The sequence below is a fragment of the Mesoplodon densirostris genome, chromosome 1 (assembly GCF_025265405.1).
Source record: "Mesoplodon densirostris isolate mMesDen1 chromosome 1, mMesDen1 primary haplotype, whole genome shotgun sequence".
Taxonomy (NCBI): Eukaryota; Metazoa; Chordata; class Mammalia; order Artiodactyla; family Ziphiidae; genus Mesoplodon; species Mesoplodon densirostris.
The window spans coordinates 156,973,684-157,001,124 of record NC_082661.1 but is presented as its reverse complement, the minus strand read 5'-3'; the positions used below and the strand labels follow the sequence as shown (position 1 = coordinate 157,001,124).

The window sequence follows — 27,441 nt, the reverse complement described above, 5'->3', positions numbered from 1 at the left end:
AGTCACTGCTCTTAATCACATTATATGACCCTCTTTTTTAATTGATCACTTCCTCTATTATGTTGAATTTTTAAAATCTTTCCAGAGTATAAGTATTAGTAGTTTCTTAGATTGGAAGAACATAACAATGTTTAATATTAATGAAAAGTCTTATAACTTTACAGTGCTGGATGAATTCATAGAGTCCTAATCTTTGCTTCTCAGTAGCTTCTAGTCTAAGAGAGAAACATTAATGGGAACAAATGTGTGGCTTGGAGGAAGGGAGCATGGCCAGGGCAAAATACCAGATGACATCAGCTCCTAGGTTGAACTCAGGGTGATATAAAACATTGGGTCTTCAGCTGCAGGCTCAAAAATGTGATTTTTGTCAATAAAGCAAGAGAGAAGCTGTATCTCTCAAGGACTGATGCTTATGAACTACATTCACAAGAGAGTAATGTAGTATAAACCTCAGAATATCAGTTTGTCAATTTCAGTTAGTGAATTTACAGTGAGAATTACATCATAAGCATGCTTTACGAGCAGGTCAGACCCTCCGGTCAAAGCATGCACAGTGCATATATGTGGCTAACTGCCTGTTTAGCTTCTCAAATTTCTTCTCCTTAGGCTGACTACCCTGCTTCAGGTTGACACATCTTTCATATATGTTAACATTGTCAATTAAGGTGCAGCTGTTTCTTGCTCTGGCCTTGGGGCCATATCAGTTCCTTAAAGTGACCGACGTTACTGATTCTATTTGTTTATGGTTCAAGTCTCAGAGTTTGATAGAATGGGATGGAGTGGAGCTCAGGGTCGCTGTCTGTCATCTACAGCAAGCAAGATATTTAGAGGTTGTAACAATTACTAACCAGTGTATGGTAAAACACTCATGATGAGGAAATGGACATTTTCTTTTTTTTTTATTTACTTATTTATTTTATTTATTTTTGGCTGCAGTGGGTCTTCGTTGCTGCACGCACTTTCTTTAGTTGTGGTGAGCAGGGGCTACTCTTCGTTGCGGTGCGCGGGCTTCTAGTTGCGGTGGCTTCTCTTGTTGCAGAGCATGGGCTCTAGGCACGTGGGCTTCCGTAGTTGTGGCTCACGGGCTCTGGAGCACAGGCTCAGTAGTTGTGGCTCACAGGCTCTAGAGCACAGGCTCAGTAGTGGTGCACGGGCTTAGTTGCTCTGTGACATGTGGGATCTTCCCAGACCAGGGCTCGAACCCGTGTCCCCTGCATTAGCAGGCGGATTCTTAACCACTGCGTCACCAGGGAAGCCCGACATTTTCTTAAAGAGTCGGAAACTATTGCAGTCTCAGAATTGTACCTAAGGAAATGTTGATTAGTTCTTTAATCTTACAGTTTTAAATATCTGGTGGGAAACTTAAGCAATAACTGTTAAGTATATGCAAAGAACACACTGAATCTTTTTTCATGCACATTTGTAACTTAATTCACATATATCATGTATATATCGTAGGTATGTTGAGTGTCTCCTTTGACAGCTTTAAGAAAGCACCTTTAAAGTCAGCCTGAACACATGCTACACATTTCATGAGGGTAAAAGTGACTCAGTACCTTCTAGTGAATACAGTGTGGATTTAATTCAGATTTTTAGTTAAGTTGTTTTTGCTAAATTTTGTTATTTTTATGACTTTCCCCTATGTAGACGTATTTTTTTTAATTGTCAAAATCATTTTCGTATTACTATTGATCCTAGGAATTTTGACGCTTGAGTTGTTAAAGATCTCTTTTTGCCCCAGCCAGCTCCCGAAATAGTGTTCCATGAAGTTAGTGCTCAAGAACTATTTGGGAGAATGATCAAATATTTTGTTTGTTTAATCCTGTAATAGTGTGGTGGTGTTCATTGGAAGTAAATTGCTCAATTATTGTGATGAAGTACTTTACTCCATGCATGAAGAAAGACCCAGTGCCATGTTCTATGTCCTGCCCTAAGCCAGGTGCTGTGGAAAGTGAGAAATATGTCAAAGTGTCAAAGATTTAAGTCTTCTTCTAAGGGCTGAATGGAGCCAAGATGTATATATGTCATATACATGTCATATGCGTATATGTGTTACACATATATCACATACACATGCAGGTGTGCCGTATGTTTTGTAGAGGACAACGTCGAATCAAATACGAGTCTTCATGGCATATACTGGATAGTGACAGCTTTAGACTCGGGTTTCTCCATCCCTGCACTGTTGCCAAGTGACTTGGTACTGGGCCAGATAACTCTTTGTTGTGGGCACTGCCCTGTGCATTGTGGGATGATTAACAGCATCCCTGGCCTCCGTCCACTAGCTGCCACTAGCTCTCTACCCTGATGACAACCAAAAATGTCTCCAGACGATTCAAATGTCCCATGGGGGCAGCATTGCCCTCCGCTGAGACCCCCTGGATGGAAGAGAGCTGAGAGACTTGGGTGCAGGCCTGGGTCAGCCGCTGAGTGGCTCGTGGACATGGGACAAGTCATATGTCCTTTCTTGGCTTTAGTCCCATTTCTGTAAAACAAAGGGGTGGAGTAAGATGACTCCTAAGGTTCCTCCAGCCTTAATGTTCTCTGCCAGCAGAAGTAAAATAAACGTTTTCTTCAACCTGGCTGCCGTTCTCAGTCTAAAGAAATGGTTGGACCTTCATTTCCTTCTTTATTGTCACCCACGGTCCTGATGGCTCTACTTTCCTTTTCTCCCCCATCACTCTGCATTTCCAGATTCGCCCGACTTGCTGCAACTACGTTTATCAGCCAGGGGATTCCTGTGTACCTCTTTTCTGATATAACTCCAACCCCCTTTGTGGTAAGTAACTCTTTCCTCTTGTAATTTCCTATCATGGAATCAGAGATGGGACATGGCTGAGTTTTACAGTCTTCAGTGCTCTTGGGATTCAGGTGTTTGAAAGATAGAAGGGCCCCTTGCCTTTTATCAGGAATTCTCCCTCCTCTCCAGGAATGTTCCTCCCACATCCTAGTAATATTCTCTGGTATTCAACTTTTGATTCATCCAAATTGATTTTTTAATGCAATTTTTCTTTTACTTGCATTCGAAGGATATTTTAGCTAGTTAGCAAAATGTCTTTTGTTTGTTTGTCTGTCTGTTTGCTTTTTAATTTGGTTTGTATTCTTTTTTCCCAGCTATCACAATTAGGAAACTTCTTGGGTCTAAATCTGAATGCAACTCAAACCGTGTCTTACCATGAAAATTTTCGACAAGTTGGTGCACCAACTTTTTATATAAATGTTTCATTCTAAATCCTATTCATGGCCAGTATAAGAAGCATACTTGGCATGTTTTAGGAAGATTTTTATCAAATTCTTATTGTAGCAGAATCTAAAGAAAAGGACAATAGGGACTGTGACAGCTGTTGCTTTTAAGTAGATAGAACTGTTAAGAGTGGAGCCAGATGCTAAGCATAAATGTTTTTAGATACTAAACCAAAAACATGGTTTGAATGCAGTTAGTTCCATCAAGTAGAAATGAGAGTGTGTAAATAAAAAAGTGAGCTCCACTAGCTTTGTGTTTACTGTCTCTAGTGCACTGACAGGTAGGTGCAGTGCCTCCTAGATTGTAAATATCCCAGTAGGCACTCAATGTCACATCCAGATGGGGTTCAAGTTTTATTGTTTGATGGAAAAATTGCAATGTGTTCAAGCATCATTGGTCTTCTGTACTACGTAAGTGTTGATAGCTATTACTTTTATATCAGACATGAATTAAATGAGTGTCTCATGGTCATTTGCCCACGTAGTGGAGTGATTCTCCCTTTTTCTTTGCTCCAGGAAACCTGGGGAATATGAGATAACTCCTGGGGGGACAAGTGACCACAGTGATTCTTGGTGGGAGGGTGGAAGCGGACAGGCAGGTAGAATCTCAGGATGCCTGTGTAGAGTAAATCTCATGTGTAGCCACGGGGCGCATAAGCCTACCTCTCCCCATTTGGGGAAGTAGTCTTGTAAAGATGGGAGCTAAGTAGAGATGCAAGAGAGGGATAATCAGACCTGGAGTGGGAGATAAATGACAAGCTGTGAGAGCTCTCTCCATTTCTCCCACATTTTCCTCAACCTTTTCCTTAAAAGCAAATCAGGGGAAGAAGAGCAGAGGAAGCAGTTGGAGGGAATAAAGTGAATCCATAAGCTGCTACCCCAAGCAGAAGGCTTAAAAGAATGTGCAGTGGAGAATCAGACCATCATATTGTTTGGAGAGTTTTCTAGCTCTACCAAGGAGAAGACAGAATAAGAAGACACCTAGGAAAATACTTACCTTTCTTATTTGAATTTTGAGCAGTGAATTAGTTCTAAAGGTAGTCAGAGTGTACTGCTTGGATGTGGCACAAAAATATTGTATGACACAATATGATGTTTGTATATGATGTTTATTAAAAGGGAACACGGTACAATATATGATAGACCTTTTAAGTATATCTAATTTTTTATTTAAAACTGTTCTCCTTTCCTACTGTATTACAGCCCTACACAGTATCACATTTGAAACTTCGTGCTGGAATCATGATAACTGCCTCTCACAATCCAAAGCAGGATAATGGTTACAAGGTATTTTTATTTTTCTCTCCACACTTATGTCCTTCTATATGAATCCTATGCCTTTATGGTTTGGGAGCATAGGGAATGGATGAACTGTAAACCATCTAGATATGTTCCTGCATTCTCCAGGTCTACTGGGATAACGGGGCTCAGATCATCTCTCCTCATGATAAAGGGATTTCCCAGGCTATTGAAGAAAATCTAGAGCCATGGCCTCAAGCTTGGGATGATTCTGTGATCAATGGCAGTCCACTCTTTCATGACCCAAGTGCTTCCATCAATAAGGACTACTTTGAAGACCTTAAAAAATACTGTTTTCACAGGTAAATGGATTTAGCCAAATTCTGTTTTCGTTAAGTTTTCTCCTCAGTTGGTATATATACTGTAGCTGCATCTGACTTTAGAGGCTATAGATGAGGGGCTGGCAGCTTTTCTTAGAAAGACAGATAGCGAATATTTTGTGCTTTGTGAGCCACTGTGTTACAACTACCCAACTCTGCTGTTGTAGGAAAGAAGCCATAGATCATACAGAAATGAATGCATGCAAACATAGCTGTGTTCCAGAAAATGTTATTTACAAAAGTAGGTGGCTGGCCCACAGGCCACGGCTGCTACTCTGTTGTAGATTCATGTATATGTATATGTGTATATACATATATATGCATATATTTGTGTGTGTGTGTGTGCACACAAGTGTATTCATAAGATACATTGCAGGCATCAGAATTATATATGCATTTACAAAGTTGATAACGGTTAACAAATTGCTCTCCAGAAATGTTACACTAGCTGAGATTCCCACCAACAGTATATGATAATAATATATGATCCACACATTCTTACCTATACTAAGTATTAAATTTCTCCTCTTTCCCAATTTGCTGCATGAAAGTAATACCTAACTTTATTTGCATTCTTTAATTATGAATATTTTAAATATTTATTTAACCTATATTTTTCTATGTATTTGTTCCTCTTTTGCATTTGTAAAACCTCTTTGCTTGTACAGAAAACTAGACTTCATTTATTTCAAATATTGTTTTCCCTTCTGTTGTTACCTTTGGACTTTTTCATTGAAACTTTTAATTTCTGATTCCTGGGTTTTGTGTCACTATAGATAGATTTCACTATACCAAGATTATTTTTTTTAAAAAGCACAACTCTTGTTTTGCTTTGGCTTTCATGTTTACATTTTGCAATGTTTAAATCTTTTGAGTTGTTGGTGATTTTTAATTTTGTATGAAGCATAAAGTAGGAAAGCAGATTAGGTTGTTTCTAAAAAGTTGCAATTGTAACAACATATTAAACTAAAGAATCTCTTTTTCTTTGACTGGAAATATCACCTTTAATCTAACAATTTCTAACATGATATATGAGTGCTTATTATGTATCAGATAACTGCTACAGTCCCTTCACTTGTACTAATTAATTTAATCTCATTTTAATCATCACGGTAATGCTGAGGGTAGGTTCTGCTGTATTGCCATCTTACAGATGAGAAAACTGTGACACAGAGAGGTTAAGAAAATAACCAATAGTCACACAGCTTATAAGTGGCAGAGCTCCAAGATTTAAGTTTAGAATCTGTCTCTAAATCATGTTAACCACTAAGCCTTACTGCTTCTCATATATATTTCCCATTTTCAAATTGGATCAACTTCTGGACTCTATTCTGTTCCTTTAATCTGCCTTTATATATGTAGACCTAAACTGTTCTAATCGTGATAGCTTTATAATTCACTTTAATATCTAAGAGGTTTTTTCCAGATTTGTTCTCACTAATCTTGCATATTTATTTTTCTAGATGCATTTTATTTTCAACGGTATGTTTGTTTTAAACTACTACTGTCTTAAGGAAGACCTTGTTCATTTATTCATTGCCAAAAGAAGTGGACAGTAACCTAAGAATCTAGCAGTCAGATCACTGGAATTTTTTAACATCTTGTGCTTACCTTTCTATAACTTCTGCTGTTAATTTTTTTCTTTTTGTTAAGGTATATTAATATTTTATTCATCTTCAAATTGGTTATAAATCATGCATCCTTATCCAACACCTTCTATGGCTATGGTGTTGCTGCCCTTTCCCCTACAGATTAAGGCTTTTGTCCTATAGGGGTGATGGGGGAGAAACATCTGGGTAGAGTTTTGTGTCCCTCCCATGGTGGTGGGTGTTCACTTCCCCACAGCCTGGATCACAAGAGATGCTTTCTTAAGGATTCTCCCCAAGCTTGGGGTCTGGAGAGAAATCTGCTGTTAATTTTGATGTACTTTTTTTTTTTTTTTTTTTTTTTTTTTTTGGTGGTACTCAGGCCTCCCACCGCTGTGGCCTCTCCCGTTGCGGAGCACAGGCTCCGGACGCGCAGGCTCAGTGGCCGTGGCTCACGGGCCCAGCCGCTCCACGGCATGTGGGATCCTCCCAGACTGGGGCACGAACCCGTGTCCCCTGCATCGGCAGGCAGACTCTCAACCCCTGCGCCACCAGAGAAGCCCTTGATGTACATTTTTATTCTACATTAAGTCCCTAGATCAGGGTACTTTGCCAGACAGGATTGTTACTTGACAAAGAAAATGTTTTATTTTTTATGCATCCATGTATGGGATGTTCCGTCACATTGTGTTAAAAGGGACACTTTGGGGCCTCCCTGGTGGCGCAAGTGGTTGAGAGTCCGCCTGCCGATGCAGGGGATACGGGTTCGTGCCCCGGTCTGGGAGGATCCCATATGCCGCGGAGCGGCTGGGCCCGTGAGCCATGGCCGCTGAGCCTGCGCGTCCGGAGCCTGCGCGTCCGGAGCCTGTGCTCCGCAACGGGGGAGGCCACAACAGTGAGAGGCCCGCATACCGCAAAAAAAAAAAAAAAAAAAAAAAAAGGGACACTTTGAAACGTGTGAAGCTAGTAAAGAGTATTTACTGGCACTGCCATGGGTGGGTACTGCCACTGGGCCAGCTGTGAAAGCTGTAGCATGAAATAAAATCCAAAAGGAAGCAGATTTGTGGAAAATAACTACAGAGTAAAATTTAAAACTTGAATGTGTTGGGGGAGGGTGTATGTTTGAAAGAAAGTGAATAAGTTCTCTTTTTTTAATGGAATTGGAAAGATACTCAGTTGTCTTATACATTCTTATTACTTTGGTACCTTACATTCTTAGGAATCTGGTTCCTTGATATTTTGCAGTCCTTCCAGTTTTGAGAGCCATATTTGCATATTTTATCATTCTCCATGTGTTTGATTCAAGGGCTGTGAACAGGGAGACCAAGGTGAAGTTTGTGCACACCTCCGTTCATGGTGTGGGTCACAGCTTCGTGCAGTCGGCTTTCAAGGCTTTTGACTTTGTTCCTCCCGAGGCTGTTCCCGAACAGAAGGACCCCGATCCTGAGTTCCCAACAGTGAGATACCCAAATCCTGAAGAGGGTGAAGGTGTCTTGGTAACCTGATTTTTTTTTTAATATAAAATTTATCTTGAATATAATTCAAAACTATTACTCTTGAGTAAAATCTTTTTATGCATTTTCATTGTGCTGAACAAAAAAGTAATTTCATCATTGGAAATATTTATATTTATTAGTCATCCATTTCTTAAATTCTTTTTTTTTTTTTAATTTTATTTTTGGCGGGTTTTCATTGCTGCGCAAGGGCTTTCTCTAGTTGCGGCGAGCAGGGGCTACTCTTCATTGCGGTGCATGGGCTTCTCATTGCGGTGGCTTCTCGTGTTGCAGAGCACAGGCTCTGGGCAGACGGGCTCAGTAGTTGTGGCTCATGGGCTCTAGAGCACAGGCTCAGTAGTTGTGGCGCACAGGCTTTGTTGCTCCACGGCATGTGGGATCTTCCCAGATCAGGGCTCGAACCCATGTCCCCTGCATTGGCAGGTGGGTTCTTAACCACTGCGCCACCAGGAAAGCCCAGTCATCCATTTCTTAAAGGAACTTTCAAATCAGATGTCTTAGCATCAGGATATGAGAGCTGAAATTGCTCACAAACTTAAAACAATACTTTACATTCAATTTAATCATTTTAATTTTAAGTTAATTTACTGTTCTTCTTAATGCCAAAAAGAAACAGTAATAGAATGGAGATTTATCGCATGATTTTTATTCCTCAATTGATATTTTTCTGATACGAAGAAGTGTCATTTAAATTATGGTTCCTTTTAGTCTTTTTAAAGGTTTGGGTAACAATGATATCCAGAGAGTCGGTTTATTTTGGTTTGTCTGTTAGGTTGACCACAGGCCCAGGCCTGGAAATACCAGTCCAGCCACACACACTATCAGATGTGGGGTGAATCCCATGGGCACATATGGGTCATGTGTTGATGCTCTCATTATCTGACCTTTGACTCAAAAAGTAATATGTGACCAGCCAAGACCAGCTCCAGAAATAAAATTCAGCCTCGGTTTGGGGAAAGACCTCTTTTAGTTCTTAAAGAACTGAACATTTTTAAAGACTGAAATGTGCTCAATTTTTTTAAAACATTTTTAAAATTTTTTATTTAATTTATTTATTTACTTGGCTGCGTTGGGTCTTGGTTGCTACGCGTGGGCTTTCTCTAGTTATGGTGAGTGGGGGCTACTCTTGGTTGTGGTACGTGGGCTTCTCATTGCGGTGGCTTCTCTTGTTGCAGAGCACAGGCTCTAGGCACACGGGCTTCAGTAGTTGTGGCACGCAGGCTCAGTAGTTGTGGCTCGCGGGCTCTAGAGCGCAGGCTCAGTGGTTGTGGCGCACAGGCTTGGTTGCACCGCAGCATGTGGGATCTTCCCGGACCAGGGCTTGAACCCATGTCCCCTGTATTGGCAGGTGGATTCTTAACCACTGCACCACTAGAGAAGCCCTGTGCTCAGTTCTTGATTGGAATGATCTTTTCTCTTATTCTTTTTCAGACTTTGTCTTTTGCTTTGGCTGACAAAAGCACAGCCAAAATCGTTTTAGCAAACGACCCAGATGCTGACAGACTTGCTGTGGCAGAAAAGCAAGACAGGTACAATTAATTGTGATTACCTACATAATGGAAAATATAAAAGGTGACATCTTTGGCAGTAAAATGTTTCTGGAGAGACCAGACCTATTTGGAAATATTTCCCATTTATTTTGCAAATGATCATCTCACTTAACCTCAGTAAGATCCTTTAACATAGAGCAAGTACTGATCCGGGGGCCACACGATCAGCAAGCACATTGCAGAGTAAACCAGCCAGTATGTATTTGGAATTGAAATTACTATTTGTTATCGTCCCCTATTTTATCATTGCTTTTATTATAATTAATGACTCAGTGCCTAATGAGGGCAAAGTACTTTGTTGCTGGCTTTACAGTTCAGCATTTGGTAAAAGGTTTGATGAGGAACTGGAGCTTCAAAGCAATGTTGAATTCAGGTTGAACAGACCAGGGAAGATGCCTGTGGGGCACTGACGATGCTTAAGACAAGTGCGACTGTAGAGTTTGTATAGAGCAGTGGTAGGTAAAGGGGGGAAAGTGAAAGCAGTTTTGGGTGTCAAACAGCCTATGTGATGTTTGGGAGATGGTGGGGTGCTGTCAAAGGGTTAGGATTTTCGATTATAACAAAACAGATTCAATTCTATATCAGGTTTTAGAAATTTAAGCTAAGGTGCTACATGCTGAAACGTGAGGTGTACTTGTAGCCACCTACAGACAAGAACATAAGCTGCAAGCCTGTTCTGTGGTGTCCTGACTGTGTGAACAGTGCGCTGGATCTTAAGGAATGCTAAGCAGTCTCTCTCTCAGAATCAGCAAAGCTGAGCGGAAAATTGAGATATGCAAACTATTATACGTGGGGGGCATCTTTTTATATATATATAAATTTATTTATTTATTTTTGGCTGCATTGGGTCTTCGTTGCTGTGCGCGGGCCTTTCTCTAGTTGCTGAGAGCGGGGGCTACTCTTTGTTGCAGTGCGTGGTCTTCTCATTGCAGTGGCTTTCTTGTTGTGGAGTACAGGCTCAGTAGTTGTGGCACACAGGCTTAGTTGCTCTGCGGCCTGTGGGATCTTCCCAGACCAGGGCTCGAACCCCTGTCCCCTGCATTGGCAGGTGATTTCTTAACCATTGCAACACCAGGGAAGTCCTTGGGGGGGCATCTTGCCAGCATGTTTCTGTTATGCTTAAAACCAAAGCCTTTGCCGAAGACTGAGATAAAAGCATTTGTGTGTCATCACTGATGTACTTATTTTATACACTCTTCAAAGACAGGGTGTTTGTCTAGGTGAACAGGCTGAGACACAGTAGCTGCTCGTATGTTTGTGGAACGGCAGTCACGCTTCTGGCCTATTATTTAAACAAGAATAATAAGAACAGTCCTGCAGAGGCTACTTTGAGCCTTGTTTGGCTTAATTGTTCTGTCCTTAATTGTTACTTACAATTAAGTGATCTCTCTTGAGATCACTGCTGTACATAGGTTGTTTTTTCTTTCAGTGGTGAATGGAGAGTGTTTTCAGGCAACGAGTTGGGGGCCCTCTTGGGCTGGTGGCTCTTTACTTCTTGGAAAGAAAAGAACCAAGATCACAGCGCCCTCAAAGACATATATATGTTGTCCAGCACCGTCTCCTCCAAAATCCTGCAGGCCATTGCCTTAAAGGAGGGCTTTCACTTCGAGGTAAGGTGTTTGTGAGACTTGCTCTTTTCCCTTTCTTTTGCTCTGTAGAAGGTCTAAGGCATTTCCTTCTCTCTTGGATTATCCTTTTAGGAAACATTGACTGGCTTTAAGTGGATGGGAAACCGAGCCAAACAGCTAATAGACCAGGGGAAAAATGTCTTATTTGCTTTTGAAGAAGCTATTGGTAAGAGTTGATCATGATGATCCTGGGATCAGTTAATTTATAGAATGCAAATAAATGGGCAAAGATGTGGGTTCAAAAGATTAACTATGAAACAGGAACACACAGTTTGTTTTTCTTCTGTGATGCTCAGCAAATGCTGAAGTGTCCTACCCCAAAGTTGGCATCACAGATTTTTTTAGCTGAAAAGAATATCTCACAAATAACCAAGCCATTCATGTCAGGAAGTGAATCCTTTGCCCAGATAATTGTGAACAGTGATGTTCTGTACGCGGCTGTAGTAGCTTCAGAATCCTCCTATTTGGGGAGTTACCATATTTCCTCACCATGGTATTGATATCCAGGCCAAATATAGTTCACTCCCCTCATAGAGTGCTCCGCAGAGATCTGTCCAGAAGAAAGGAGAAGGCATGGTTGTGGGACTTTCATCAGAGTGACTGTCACCTGAAAGAACCAGCCAGGATGATGGAAGAACACTTGTCTTAAGTGATCACTATCAATGAGCAAAAAAGGAGAGCTAGCAATAGAAACGTGAAATGCAAATGTTTGGGCTGGGGATGTTTTAGCTCTTTGTTTAATAAAAGTTATTGTACATCATGCTTATTATATAATACATACTCTTCTAGTTCATACATTCCTTGCAACATAGACACAGGCTCATCATTGAACTAATTCGTTGAATGATGTGTAAGAGCTCAACTTTTGCTCTTTTGCTCTCAGAACTGCAATCCTGGCCTTCCTATAGCTTTTTATTAAAAAAAAAAAGATTTTCTTATATTTGTTTATCAAATATTTATTGCATATCAGTTGCACACCGACTCTGAAAGAAATGGATGGCACTGACCTTAGCCTACAGCAGTTTGTATAGATCTAGTTAGAAACCACACAAAAGAGTATAGGCTAGGTGTCAAGATGAATCATATAACTCGTAAGAAATATGGGGATTCGGAAAAGACAGAATAAGCATTGACTAGAACAATTGGAAACAGTTTTGTGTGAGCTAGAGAGATTTGGTCTACACCTGGAAAATGAGTACAGTTTGTCTAGGAGGGAGACTCTCCTTACAGGTTACTCAACAAATACTTTCTCTTTTTTCTTTTCTTTTTTTAAATTAAAGCATAGTTGAATTACAATATTATATTAATTTCATGTGTACAACATAGTGATTCAATGTTTCTATAAATTATACTCCAGTTATAGTTATTATAAAGTATCGGCTACATTCCCTGTGTTGTACAATATATCCTTGTATCTTAGTTATTTTATATATAGTAGTTTGTACCTCAGCAAATACTTCTTGAAGACCTGCTGTGTGCTAGGCGCTGGCCTAGATTCTTAAATGTAATGGTGATGAATGAGAAGCATTTACATACTGACAACCTCTTATGCAGTAGGCAGGGAGCATATAGATGTGTGCACACACAGTGTGTAAAGGGACCTACTCCTCAGAGTGTGTGTATGACACGTGTTTCTGCAGGATATATGTGCTGCCCTTTCGTTCTGGACAAAGATGGAGTCAGTGCCGCCGTCATAAGTGCAGAGTTGGCCAGCTTTCTAGCAACCAAGAATTTGTCTTTGTCTCAGCAGCTAAAGGCCATCTATGTTGAGTAAGTTTCTATTGACTGTTAAATTGAAGTAATTTTTTTTTCATTTCAGTTGTGCAACACAATGATTCAATGTATATCTATATTGTGAAATGATCGCCATAAATACAGTTTACATGTTATCCCCACATGTAATAATATTTTTTAATGTTTTACTCTGTTCTTATGCATGAGATACTAATATTCTTTCTGATGTCCTTACTTTGGTTATGAATTCTATTGCCTATAAAAACTAAATAAGGGATCACCTTTTCCCTTTGATATTTAACTACTTAATAGTAATTACCATTCATGATGACATTGATTCTTAACAAATGAGAACATTAGTTGCAGAAATGGCTAAGGGAAGAATGTGATTTTTAAGTGTCCAGTGTCAAAAAAGACTTAAATGTGCTCACAAAACATCTGTTTAGTCTTTAAAGCAATTATTCACCACTGCCTTTGTAGTGCAAAAGCAGCCAGACACAATACATAAGGTAATGGTCATGGCATGGCTACGTTCCAGTAGAGAAACTTTTACTTAGAAATACAGGCTGAGGGCCACAGAGCAGTTCAGCGATCCCTGGGGTAGATTGTTGGACCTCTTTTATAAAATTGGACCTCTTTTTTAATGCTGAGTTATTCCTTTGAAATTAGTCACGGTTATTTGTTTTAGAATATACTGGTTGATACATGTTCAGTGTACACTGTGCAGAATTATTTGTTCCTCATTTTGCATGTAATTGTGTTTGTATTGTTAGGTATGGCTACCATATCACCAAAGCTTCGTATTTTATCTGCCACGATCAAGGCACTATTAAAAAATTATTTGAAAACCTTAGAAACTATGATGGGAAGAATAATTATCCAAAAACTTGTGGCAAATTTGAGATTTCTGGCATTAGGGACCTTACAACTGGCTATGATGATAGCCAACCTGATAAAAAAGCTGTAAGTAATGTCTTTTATCAATTAAACTCGTCTCTGTTTACTTTTTGACTACACTTTGAATAGCTCAACTTAATCATATAATTAATTGAAGCTGCTTTTAGGCATTATTATAAATAAGCTATCAAAATATATAGATAGTTAAAAATCATGAGCTGAAACTAATGGGGTTCTCACTAGTCATCTAAGCCAATGCCGTCATTTAATACAGCAGGAAATCGATACAGTCGTCCCTCATCATCCGAGGGTTTCACATCCGTGGATACCGAGGGTTGATTGTACTACACTATTTTATCTAATGGACTTGAGCATCCATGAATTTTGGTGTCTGTGGGGGGCTCCTGGAACCAATCCTCCACGGGTACCGAGGGACGACTGTACTCAGAAGTGTAAGACCTGCCTGTGGTCACACAGCTAATTGGTGATGCTCGGGATAGAATCTGGGTCTTCTGATTGCAAACCCAGCTTTTCCTCTCTTTCAGCAGTTGAACTTGAAAAAGCATCAGAATCACCTGGTGGCCGGGTTAAAACACTGAGTCCTGCAGCCCACCCCTTATTTGCCTTTCTAATAAGTTCCCTGCTGATGCTAATGCTACTGGTCCAACTTTGAGAACCACTGCTTGCTTCCTCCTTAGTTTTACCCTGTTCTCTGAATATATAGGAATTGTTAGCTGTGAAGCATGAGTTTGCATTCTTCCTACCATGTATATTCCCCCACTGGAGTCAAAAGAAGGCTCAAATGTGGCAGAAGAGTATTGCTAACTATGGCAGGCGGGTAGAGGAAGGACAATAAGAATATCCTTATGAGATACTAGACATTTGCCTTTTTTTTTTTAATTTTTGAATTTTATTTATTTTTTTATATAGCAGGTTCTTATTAGTTATACCTTTTTTTTTTTTTTTTTTTTTTTTTGCTGTATGCGGGCCTCTCACTGTTGTGGCCTCCCCCGTTGCGGAGCACAGGCTCCGGACGCGCAGGCTCCGGACGCGCAGGCTCAGCGGCCATGGCTCACGGGCCCAGCCGCTCCGCGGCATATGGGATCCCCCCAGACCGGGGCACGAACCCGTATCCCCTGAATCGGCAGGCGGACTCTCAACCACTTGCGCCACCAGGGAGGCCCTAGTTATACCTTTTATACATATAAGTGTATCTATGTCAATCCCAATCTCCCAATTCATCACATGGACATTTGCTTTGATATTCACCTTTTTATATTTTAATTTACATCTGCACACAATATGTTTTTAAAGGCAAATAGTATTAAAAGGGTTATGATTAAACAGGGCAGTTCCAACTCCTGCCATCTCATTTCCATGTGCCAAGACAAACACCTTCCCTCTTAGTTGTTTCTCCTGGTATTTACCACCAGATTTCTAAACAGTGTGCTTATGTGGTGATACTATGACTTATCAGTGTTAGACTTTATTAATTTTCTATTATGGAGATAGGGATTTAGTTCTTACACTTCCAGCATTCACGACTCTTCTCCCCTGTCCTCACAGTACATTTATACCACAACTCTTGGTGACATCAGATTCCATGCTTGTATTATTATGACTGGTAACTATTGTTTTTTGCTTAGTTAAGTAGTGTACTATGATTAGGTTCCCCTTAATTTGTATAAAGAATTTCTTTTCCTGTAATTGATAGCTGCTTTGTTCTTTCATTTGCGTGGATTTCTATGTAACCCTCACCAGTTCTTCCCACATCCTTCAAATACCTCTCAGTAGGGTTTTCGACCTGGACTGTTGGTTCCATCTTGTTTCCAATGGCCTCCCTCCTGGTCCCTTCCTCTGGGGAGAGGCTTCTGCTCTCTGGGTTGAACGCCCAGCTGTCATCCTGGGAATGCCCTTTCACCACTCTCTGGGGGTGGGTCCCTTGCTCCTGGACCCCATGATTTCCTCTTTTTATATTTATCTTCCTAAATCACATCCTCTAGTAGCTTCCTAAGAAGAAATGAATGAGAAGTAAATTTTTGGAGGTGTTTAGGTCTGAAAATGTCTTACTCTACCCTCATGCTTTATTGACTCACAGTTTGGAAAGCATTGCTCTGTATTTGTAAAGCCGTTGAGCATCCATCATTCATTCACTCAGGAGATAGTTGGGACCTGCTGTGTGCTGCATTCAGGGATGAGAACACCATACTCATTCAGTCCTTTCCGTGCCATTTGTTTTTTTCTCCATGGGAAGACATTAGGAACTTTCCGCTAAACTTGGGGTTCTAAAATTTCAATGATATGCTTTTAGTATGGGTCTCTTTTCATTCATTTTTCTGGATACTTGGTTGGCCTTTGTTGATCTATGGAGTCATTTCTTTCAGTTCTGAGAAATTCTCTTGATTTTTGTCAAAGAAGGACGCTGGATGGTTGTTTTTCAAGTAACCTCTTCCCTTGCATTTTCTGTTCTCACCTTCTTGACAAGTCCTTCTTGACAGGTTCTTAGATGCTGACTCTCCTGGAGTGATGTTCTACTTTCCGTGTTTCTTTTTTCCCACTGTCCATCTATATCCTTCTTTCCTACTTTTGGGGGTATTACCTCAACATTAACTTTCAATGCTTCTTTGAATATTTCAGCTCTTTTTCTCTAATTTATTGAAAGTAACATCTTAGGGCTTCCCTGGTGGCACAGTGGTTGAGAGTCCACCTGCCGATGCAGGGGACACGGGTTCGTGCCCCTGTCCGGGAAGATCCCACATGCCACGGAGTGGATGGGCCCGTGAGCCATGGCCGCTGAGCCTGCGCGTCCGGACCCTGTGCTCCGCAATGGGAGAGGCCACAACAGTGAGAGGCCCGCGTACCGCAAAAAAAAAAAAAAAAAAAAGAAAGTAACATCTTATTCTTGTTTCATGTGTATTATATCTTACCTCTCTTAAGGATATTAATTATAGCTTTTTTAAAAGGTAGATCTTGTTTCCTTTGTATTGTCTTTATTTCCCTCAAGGTCTCCTGGGGAAGCCTCACTCTCACCCTGATCTCCTGCCTGAGGGTAATAAGCTGGGATGCTGAGGCCCCAGAAGTGGTGGAGAGGTGCTGCAGACCTGGGAGGAGGGGTTTGAGCATTCAATGTGCAGACTCTGACTTACTCTAAGTTTTCTCCATGCCCTGCCCTCCATGGTGCCCAGCATCCCCAGCTTCTGAGCCCTTCTGGTTCAATTACACCAGAGATTTAAACCATCTCCTGAGGAGGTGGTTGGTTGACCACGTGGGCAGAAGGTGGGGATTTGGGAGGATCTAATAGCTTCTTGGTCTCACGCCTGCCCTTTGCAGTACCAGGTGCCCAAGGTAGTGAGCTTTACCAGGGCCCTGCAGAACATGCTGACTCAGTTCTTATCTGCCTGCTACAGGGGCTCCGAGGGCATTCTCCTGTGTTCCATCAGGTCACCTCTGCCCCTCCACCTGGTTTCTGACTACCACGATTGGTTGGCAACCCCCTCAACTGCTGCTGCCTCTTTGCCCTTGTGTGTTTTTTGATTTTAATGCTTCAGTCATTTTAGTGGAGTTTGGAGAGCAATCAGCTAAGAACACATCTACCAGAAGCCCTTGAAAGTGAAATCAGCCTAGTGTTTTGTGGGGTTTTGGTAGTGCATTATGAATCGGTTTAAAACAATTTCTTGTGAAATGATGTGTTTCCATTTTAGTAAAACTTTAGTAGCTTTAATAGAACCATGGAGGTAAAAAGTAATATATAAAGTTAATTTTCACAGATTGCCTTATTATTATTATTTATTTCATTTATACAGAGTACATTTTCTGATTTCCTCAAAAATGTTCTTTTTTTCTTTGTTTTGCATTTACTTTCTTGCTTATTCAGGGGAAAATGTTAGTTAGGTAAGAACAGCTTATGTTACTACTTAAATTTATAACGTGTAAATTAATTCCTAGGTTCTCCCTACTAGTAAAAGCAGCCAAATGATCACCTTTACCTTTGCTAATGGAGGTGTGGCCACCATGCGGACCAGTGGAACAGAGCCCAAAATCAAGTACTATTCGGAACTGTGCGCCCCCCCTGGAAATAGGTATGCTGTGGATGGCCGCTGCTGTGACTTTTATTCCCTAAACTTCCTAAATTCTATTCAGACGCTAAGTAAAATATTTTATCTTTCCAATATGTAGTTTAATTAGGAATGTTGTTTCAGAACCTGCAGCACTATTGTGACATTAACAGCCCCTTGAAGCGTCTAGGGACAAGAGTGCTTACTTCCTACTTGGTTATTTCCTTCTACCCCAAATTTGTCCCTGTATGGGAAAATTTCATTCCTAATTTCAGTAATAATAATTAAATTTCCTTTTTCTAGTACTCTATATTTGAGGCTGACACCAATGACTTTTTCTCTTTTTCTCCGTGTCTCTGATGCAATAAATTAAAATGCATTACACGTCCATTCAACAGATATCTTTGAGCACCTATTGTGTGTAAGTCATGCTGGGTCTTGGGGCAGATGAAGAGCCACAGCAGAAAGAGTCCTTACCACCAAAGAGCCAATGGTCTGGTAGCTTCAGGGTCGTGTTTTGTGACCTTGGTAAAGGGTTTGAGTTGGTCACTTTCCAACACATGTAACATTTTGAACTTTATCAGCCGTGGTACATGTAGCTAGCACGTGTAAATGTCATATTACACACCTATTTAACAGTCACTTAGCTATCATTCCTCTATTCAGAATACAGTTCAAAATCAGGAAATTTGGGACTTCCCTGGTGGCACAGTGGTTAAGAATCCTCCTGCCAATGCAGGGGACAGGAGTTCGAGCCCTGGTTGGGGAGGATCCCACATGCTGCGGAGCAACTAAGCCCGTGCGCCACAACTACTGAGCCTGCGCTCTAGAGCCCGCAAGCCACAACTACTGAGCCCACGTGCCACAACTACTGAAGCCTGTGTGCCTAGAGCCCGTGCTCCACAACAAGAGAAGCCACCGCAATGAGAAGCCTGCGTACCGCAATGAAGAGTAGCCCCCACTCGCCACAACTAGAGAAAGCCCGTGTGCAGCAACGAAGACCCAGCACAGTCAAAAAATAAAAATAATTTTTAAAAAATCAGGAAATTTTTTTAAAAAGTGAATTAAGTCAGTGCTGTCCAACAGGAATAAAATGTGAGCCACATATGCAACTTGAAATTTTCTCCTAGACACACTTTTAAATAGTGAAAAGAAACAGATAATATATTTATTTAACTAAGAATTTTAAATATTAACGTTGCAACATGTAATCACTATAAAAATTATTAATTAGATATTTAAAAAAAATTTTTTCCCACTAAGTCTTCAAAATCCGTACAATTTTTTACACTTACCACACATCTCAAATTCGAATGCTATATTTTTTTGGAAATACTTAAAATGTTTTTTGTATTTTTTTTAATATTTATTTATTTACTTATTTGGCTGCGCCGAGTCTTAGTTGCGGCTTGCGAGATCTTCATTGTGGCATGCAGGATCTTTTGTTGCGGTATGTGGGCTCTAGTTCCCCGACCAGGGATCAAACCCAGACCCCTTGCATTGGGAGCACGGAGTCTTAGCCACTGGACCACCAGAGAGGTCCCCTTAATCTGTATTTAGAGTTCCTAAAATTTACAGTTGAAAAAGTAGATTTTGACACCCAAGTTGTTGGAAACATACTTAAGTTTTCCAATAACTGAATCAAGTGCTAGTTTTCAAATTTGAATTTCAATTAATTAACTTAAATGAAATGAAAAATTTCATTTTTCATTTTCATTTCATTTCATTTTGAAATGAAAAATTTCAAAAAAAAAAAAGTTCCTCTGTTGAACTAACCGCATTTCAATTGCACCGTAGCCATGTGTGGCTAGTGGCTACTGTAGTAGACGACACAGGCCTAGGTAGTAATGGCACATACACTCCAAAGCTTTGTCCATAGCGTTTTTCTGGCTTGTGAACCAAATTTACATTATGTGGAAATAAGAGCAGAGGAAATTTTCTGAGCATCTTAAATCAGTGAGCTAATAGCAGATTAAATGTAGCAGATTAGAGGGGCAGGGAAGACTTGTTACAGTTGGACTTTCCTTAGGCGTGAAGAAGTGAGGGCTGATAGCAATGCAAGAGATATTAAAAGAAAACAAAATCATAAAACATGGATACAAGAACTCAGAATAGTCACCTGTTGGGGACTTTATCATAAAGGAAATAGCAAGCCACATCCAAATCAGCCCTGAATCTTCTTCTGAATAATTCTCATTCTCACTTAGTGTTTTCATATTTCTGTATCTTACTCTTTTGAAAACAAATGGACATAAGTCCAATTTAAAGATCTGTTTTCTCTCTATATTTTTTCCTTTTCATTATCCTGTGAAAATATGTGTAATATTTTAGAAAACTTTCTTCTATAATAACAATACAACTTACTGTTTAAGGATCTATGGTATTTACATTTTTCACATGGCTTATTGAGTGGACTTAAATTCAAATATTAGTTTCTAAATTGCTGAAAATACTTTGAAAATTTGTCCTTTTATTATAGTCATTGAAATGTTGCTCCCATTTATTAAATGAAACATTAGGCACTAGGTCAGCCCATAGATAGGCTGTCAGGGCTCAAGCAAGGCATGAGCATAACTAACACACAACAGCAATAAAGCCATAGATAAGGTTTCCTTACTTTCTGATAACGTTAAATATTATTAATATATTTTATATCATGAATTTCATTCATTCATAGAATTCCGCAACCCACTAACCCTTTTGAATAGAAAATCTTTTTCAAATATAAGTCCTACTTTAAAAAAATATTTTTGTTGGGGTTGATGTCTTTAGTTGTTGTTTTTTGTTTTGGGGTTTTTTTTTGGCTGTGTTGCACAGCTTGTGGATCTTAGTTCCCCAACCAGGGATCAAACTTGCGCCCTCGGCAGTGAAAGCACAGAGTCCTAACCACTGGACTGCCAGGGAATTCCCTTGATGTCTTTGGTTTTGTCCAACTTTTTATTGTGAAAAATTTCAAACCTATAGAAATGTAGAAATAATGTAGTGAATACCCACATACTCCTCACATAGACTAGGGGTTGACAAACTTTTTCTGTAAATAGCCAAATAGTAACTATTTTAGGGATTGCAGACCATAAGCCCTTGTTATAACCAGTCAGCTGTGCTGTTGTAGCCGGAAAGCTGCCACAGACATAAAAGAATAGGTGTGGCTGTGTTCCAATAAAACTTTATTTACACAAACAGGCCACAAGCCATAGTTTGCCTACCCTAACCTAGTTTCAGCAGTTGCTAACATTTTGCAATATTTGCTCTCACCATACATATCAATATTATATATTTGGGTTGGTTTATTTGTTTTCTCAGCCATTTGAAAATAAGTCGCAGACTTCAATACTCAACTCAAGGACACTCTCTTACTATCTCAAGATTTAGGTAATAATCTCAAGCAGGGTTCTAACAGAGAAACAAAACCAGCAGGAGATGTATAGTAAATTCATTGATGAGTTTTGTTTTATGTATATTGTTTTAAGAAAACCATTAAGGGCTTCCCTGGTGGCATAGTGGTTAAGAATCCGCCTGCCAATGCAGGGGACATGGGTTCGAGCCCTGGTCCGGGAAGATCCCACATGCTGCAGAGCAACTAAGCCCGTGCACCACAACTACTGAGCCTGTGCTCTAGAGCCCACGAGCCACAACTACTGAAGCCCGCACACCTAGAGCCCGTGCTCCGCAAAAAGAGAAGCCACCACAATGAAAGGCCCGCGCACCACAGTGAAGAGTAGCCCCCTCTCGCCACAACTAGAGAAAGCCCGCGTGCAGCATCAAAGACCCAACTCATCCAAAAAGAAAGAAAGAAAGAAAGAAATATATTTTTTTAAAAAACAGTAATTATTAGTCAGTGTGCCTTCCTGAGAACTGTTATTTTCTTCAAAGCACATTTATGGAGAAGGAAAAAGACTTGTGTAATTCATATATATTTATGAAGCATAATTACTATATTTGTTACCAGTGGGGGGGTAAAAATAATTATAATGATAGCTACATTTATTGAGGTTTTTGGGCCAGGTTCTGTGCTAATTGCTTTCTATAATTTATCTCAATCTATACAACTCTCTTGAGAAAATAGTCTTTATCTCAGTTTTACAGATGAGGAATCTGGGCCTTTGAAAGGTTAAGTCACTTGCCCAAGGGCGCACAGCTAGTAAGTAGTACAGCCAGAATTAATGTCTGTAATAAAATGGATTGTTTTAGTTGTACTGGTTAACTCTTACAATGCAAAAATGATATTAACTAATTACAAAGATTGCCCTTTCCATTAAAATTAAGTTTGCATACATTAAAGGTGGTCAAGTATGAAGTATTAAAAGTTTGAATTGAAGGACTTTTTTTTTCTGTTGAGCTTTTTGGTTTTAAGTACTTATAGTAACTCACCTCATGCTAGTAACCTGATATGTAAGGCTGCCACATAAATTAGACACCTGTCTAATTACAAGTCTGTTTTATCTGTTATCAACCTTCCAATTGTTTGCACATAAATGAGTGTTTTCCACATGCTTGAAAACTTAGTTTCCTTAAAGGGATCTAGTTCCCAGGATTTTTGTTTATACTTTAGTTGTGACCCTTTTGTTCCCAAAGTAGAATAAAAAGCAGCTGCATAGCACAGGGAGATCAGCTGGGTGCTTTGTGAGCACCTAGAGGGGTGGGGTAGGGAGGGGGGAAGGGAGACGCCAGAGGGAGGAGATATGGTGATATATGTATATGTATAGCTGATTCACTTTGTTATACAGCAGAAACTAATACACTGTTGTAAAGCAATTACACTCCAATAAAGATGTTAAAAAAATAATAATAAACAGGGGGTCTCGGGGTCTGAGTTCCGGGTGAGTGACCAGAAGGTCCACTAGGAGGCTCCCCATCTCTTCCATCCTGGGAAGACCTTACACAGGAGGCTGTAGCCGAGCTCCCAGTAGTTTGAAGACAAACAGGATCAAGAACATTCGTATCCTGGGAAACCAAAGACTTGCCAGCCATGTCATTTGTAAAAGTTCAGCAGGATTTAATGACAGCTGAAGTCATGAAAGTTTTCTCTGCACTGTTAGGTACAGACAGAGCTTTTAGGGATGCTAGGCTACAAATTGTGTTTCTTAAAAATTCTTATGAGAAGTGCGAAGGGGTGCTTTTGTTCATAGTAGGGACCTCAGGAAGGCCTTTGCGGAAAATATGAATATTGTCACATGAGTTTTTTGTCTACATCACAGATGTGTTCCCATGCTTAAGTAACTGGAGTTCTGTTTTGTCTGATTTAGCCCTCTGCTTAAGGGTAAATATCGATGTTAACTGATCTGTGTGAGGAGTCTTTAAAATATGCTTTGGAATAATCCACTGACCTGGAATTTTTTTCCCCTTTATTTTGCAGTGATCCCGACCAGTTGAAGAAAGAACTAAATGAACTAGTCAGTGCTATTGAAGAACATTTTTTCCAGCCACAAAAGTATAACCTGCAGCCAAAAGGAGAGTAAACTATCCCAGCCTTGGGCATAATTACATTTCCCTACAATTAAGCTGAACTTGATTTCTTAAGCAATATTTTTGTGGGCCAAATAATTTAAACTATTGCTACAGTATTCGTATTTTTTAATAGACCTACATTCCTCCTTGTTTTATGTTTGAACTTTAAGGATAATAAAGAAAGATGGCCAAATCTAACAAACCAACATTCCTGTTAAAAGGTTGAGCATCATCTGAATTTAAAAAATGAAGATTTTAAAAATAAGTAACCTTCAAAAATATATTGTAATTAATATGCTTTCATTAGAATAAATACCAAATATGTTTCTTCTCTAAAATTCATTTTATGTGTAAGTAAAACAGCCAGAAAGCCTATACGGTCCTAAAGCAGCAAGGACTCTAAACAGTAACTACCTGACCTTGATTTTTTTTGCCTTGTTCTTATGTGATCACAATCTAAATCTAGACTTTTCCAGGTTCATTATTTAATCCGTGCCTCCTCATAATTGATGGCCTTATAACCTTCCCAAATGACTCTCATTGAGTACCCATGACTGAGGACCAAACTGTTCTTTATATACTTTATATATTTTGTGTGATTTTTTATTTTTAAAGCAAATGATTGCCTATATTATTATTAACTTAAATGGTTATTAACAGTTTCAGAGCAATGAAAAATTACAGTACCATTGACAATCATGTTTCTAACATAAAGGAAAGAATATTTGTGTATCCTAGTGATACATAGTTTGTCCCCTACCAGATCTCTTAAATGTACAATATTCAGGGCTTCCCAGGTGGCGCAGTGGTTGAGAGTCCGCCTGCCGATGCAGGGGACACGGGTTCGTGCCCCGGTTTGGGAAGATCCCACATGCCGCAGAGCGGCTGGGTCCGTGCGCCATGGCCGCTGAGCCTGCGCGTCCGGAGCCTGTGCTCCGCAACGGGAGAGGCCACAGCAGTGAGAAGCCCGCGTACCACAAAAAAAAAAAAAAAAAAAAGTACAATATTCAATATATTCTATCAGCTGCTTCATTGTAGAAGCTATATTTATTTTGTTTGTTTTCTAGCCTTAAAGTGTACTCTGGAAAAGAGAAACTTTAGATTTGTGTCCTCTCTACATTTTTGTGAGCACATAAATTGTACCCCATCACAGAGTTTGTTTCTGGAAATGCGAATGTAATTAAGATCCAGTCCTGCTTGATGGAGCTCAGGGTCTAGTTGGAGGGCTAATAAGTAACTACAGTACTTAACACGTTCTATAATTAAGTTATCTTTAAAGTACCCAGAGTTGAGGACTGTGAGAGTGGGATTCATTCTGCCCAGAGGAAGCTTCACCTTCAGGGGCAAATAGCAGCTGGAGATGGAGGAGGAAGTCTTCCAGGCACAGAGCACAGCATTAGCAAAAGCCTGGAGGCACTGGGGTGTGTGTGTGTGTGCGGTCCTGGACAGAGGTGGGGAGATGGTGAAAACAGAACCCAGATGTAAACTTCAGGACCTGCCCCACTTCCCTCATGTGAGCGGGTGATTCAGTTGGACCTAGAGGAGATCCTCCAGTAAGTATTTCTTGACTTTTTCTTGTTATAGCGGGATGCAGGGTAGCAACGTGTGGTGCATAAAGCTTGCACCATAAGGACCCTGCATTCTAGTCTTGATCCACGGGGAGCCAGCTCTGTGACCTTAGTCAGGTCACTTAGCCTGTCAAAGTCTCCATTTTGTTATTTTTTAAGACTTTGGTTTTTTTTTTTAGGGCAGTGCTAGGTTCACAGCAAAATTGAAGGAAGGTACAAAGATATCCCGTACCCGCCCTGCCCCCACCCCATGCACAGCCTCCCCCATTATCGACACCCCACCAGAGTGGTGCATTTGTTACTATTGATGGACCTATGTTAACACATCATTATCATCCAAACTGTGGAAACAAGAAAAAGGTCAGTGAATGGCCTGGGGTCAAGGGGGAAGGAGAGATGGATAGGCAGAGCACAGAGGATCTTTATGGCAGTAAAAAAAATTTTCTGTATGATACTGTAATAGTGAATACATGTCATTATACATTTGTCCTAATCCATAGAATATACAACACCAAGAGTGAATACTAATGTAAACTGTGGACTTTGGGTGATAAGTTTGTCATTTTTAAAATAAAGAGGTTTTACTAAATGGTCTCTGAGGTCATATCATGCTGCAGGTCTTTAAATTATATAAAAATCCATTAAGGGCACCATCAGCAATCATAAATCATTGACAGTTCTCTTTGGCAGAATGCTTAACTAGCCTTCTTACAAGACCTAACATCTGAGATGGGGGAAAAACACTTTTTACCAAAGAGACAGGCAGCCGTGTATTCCTATCCTGCCTTACCTTGCAGCCGGAAGGGAGGGGTGCTGAAATTAGGGACGAGGAAGGCAGAACCACGTGGCATGCAGACGCCAGGAAATGTTCTCCAGGAGAGGAAGGCAGTGATGGGGACGGAGCGCTGTGTAGAAGCCCCCTCTGCCTTCTCGTAGCTAAACTGCTTGGGGAAGACCGTCCAGTTTGAGTGTAGAGGTGGCAGCCCATTTTCTCTTGGTGCCTAGAAAGAACAAATTCCAAATTAAGTCTGAGAGACTGATTTGCAGGAGGAAATGCAGGCCAACTATTTTATTTCTTTTTCCTCATGGTGTCTCTATGAAATAAACACCTTTATTCTTTCCTCTAAGAAACATTGGCAGTAGCTGTCATTAATTTAGCTCATCGGTTTGACTCAATCATCATGCTATTAAGGGACGGTATTGTTATTTCTTGACATTAGAAACATGGTTTTAATTTTTTTTAATTAATTTGTTTATTTTTGGCCGTGTTGGGTCTTCATTGCTGCACGCGGGCTTTCTCTTAGTTGTGGCGAGCGGGGGCTACTCTTCGTTGCAGTGCGCGGGCTCTAGAGCGCTGGCTCAGTAGTTGTGGCATACGGGCGCATTTGCTCCTTGGCATGCGGGATCTTCTCAGACCAGGGATCAAACCCATGTCCCCTGCATTGGCAGGCGGATTCTTAACCACTGCGCCACCAGGGAAGTCCCTGGAAATATGATTTTAAAAATAAATGCTTTGGGGCTTCCCTGGTGGCGCAGTGGTTGAGAGTCCGCCTGCCGATGCTGGGGACACGGGTTCGTGCCGCGGTCCGGGAAGATCCCACGTGCCGTGGAGCGGCTGGGCCCGTGAGCCATGGCCACTGAGCCTGCGCGTCCGGAGCCTGTGCTCCACAAGGGGAGAGGCCACAGCAGTGAGAGGCCCGCGTATCGGAAAAAATAAAAAAATAAAAAAATAAATGCTTTAAGTGACGGAAAAAGTGAACATGCCCTCCTTTTAAGGGATTTTGAAAGAATGGCATCTGAATCATATTTATAATTTCTACTTCCTAAAAGACTACATCCTGAGACTTATTTGTGCATTCGTTCATATGTCCAGTGACTGAGTCATGCTTGAATTTTGCTATGAGTCAGGCACTTTTCTGGATACTGATAATAAACAGGATTTGTGATCTCAGACTTCTCCTAGCAGAGGAAATCACATGTACACAGAAGATTGCTACATTGCAATAGTAAAGTATATGAACTATGGGCAAACCACTCTGTAATGTCCCCTTTTGGACTTGTTTTTTTCAAGAACATCAAGTTCAAGCTCCTAACATTTTTGTTCAAAACAATTTGACTCTGGGAGGCTGTTTGAATGCCATTTTCCTGCATCATCCCTCTGTCCTGTTCTTGCTACCAGCATACTTTGTGTAGAGTAACCCAACTATGAAAGCAAGATGTCACACTCTTAGGCAGACGGGAAGCAAAGTTTAAAATAATGCCACTTTGATAGACTTCTCCATGTAAGCACAGTGCAGTAATTTACTCACTGGAGGAGAGACAGCTGCCTGGAGAGATGAGATCCTCGGACATAAGCGCAGGGTGAGTAGGGTGGAGAGCACTTTTGGGGAATCTGGTTTCTGTTGCCCTGGCTTCCTTGTGTAAGTCCCTGAAATTAAATTTCGGAACATCTAGTGGCCACTTCCCGTTCACGTCCAGTGAAAGCCACTTTGGTGTTTGGTGCAAACCTAGTCCAGAATGGAGCTGGGCACACAGACCAAAGAGCCAGCTCCAGGTCAAATAAGCATCTGAAACCATTTCAAAATAGCATTGTGCAACT

The 27,441-nt window shown here is 40.5% G+C and overlaps 1 protein-coding gene across 1 annotated transcript in view; it reads left to right on the top strand.

The window, feature by feature from the left end:
* PGM2 (phosphoglucomutase 2) overlaps positions 1 to 25,431 on the top strand; it is a 37,763-nt gene extending 12,332 nt beyond the window's left edge. Inside the window, exons 4-14 of the mRNA XM_060111273.1 lie at positions 2,695 to 2,779; positions 4,447 to 4,530; positions 4,651 to 4,844; positions 7,755 to 7,944; positions 9,394 to 9,491; positions 10,942 to 11,122; positions 11,213 to 11,306; positions 12,781 to 12,910; positions 13,648 to 13,837; positions 17,717 to 17,850; positions 23,183 to 25,431. Coding sequence (XP_059967256.1) covers positions 2,695 to 2,779; positions 4,447 to 4,530; positions 4,651 to 4,844; positions 7,755 to 7,944; positions 9,394 to 9,491; positions 10,942 to 11,122; positions 11,213 to 11,306; positions 12,781 to 12,910; positions 13,648 to 13,837; positions 17,717 to 17,850; positions 23,183 to 23,285 — 1,483 coding nt within the window. The 3' untranslated portion in view covers positions 23,286 to 25,431. The remainder of the gene's footprint in view (positions 1 to 2,694; positions 2,780 to 4,446; positions 4,531 to 4,650; positions 4,845 to 7,754; positions 7,945 to 9,393; positions 9,492 to 10,941; positions 11,123 to 11,212; positions 11,307 to 12,780; positions 12,911 to 13,647; positions 13,838 to 17,716; positions 17,851 to 23,182) is intronic.
* The last annotated feature ends 2,010 nt before the right edge of the window (positions 25,432 to 27,441 follow it).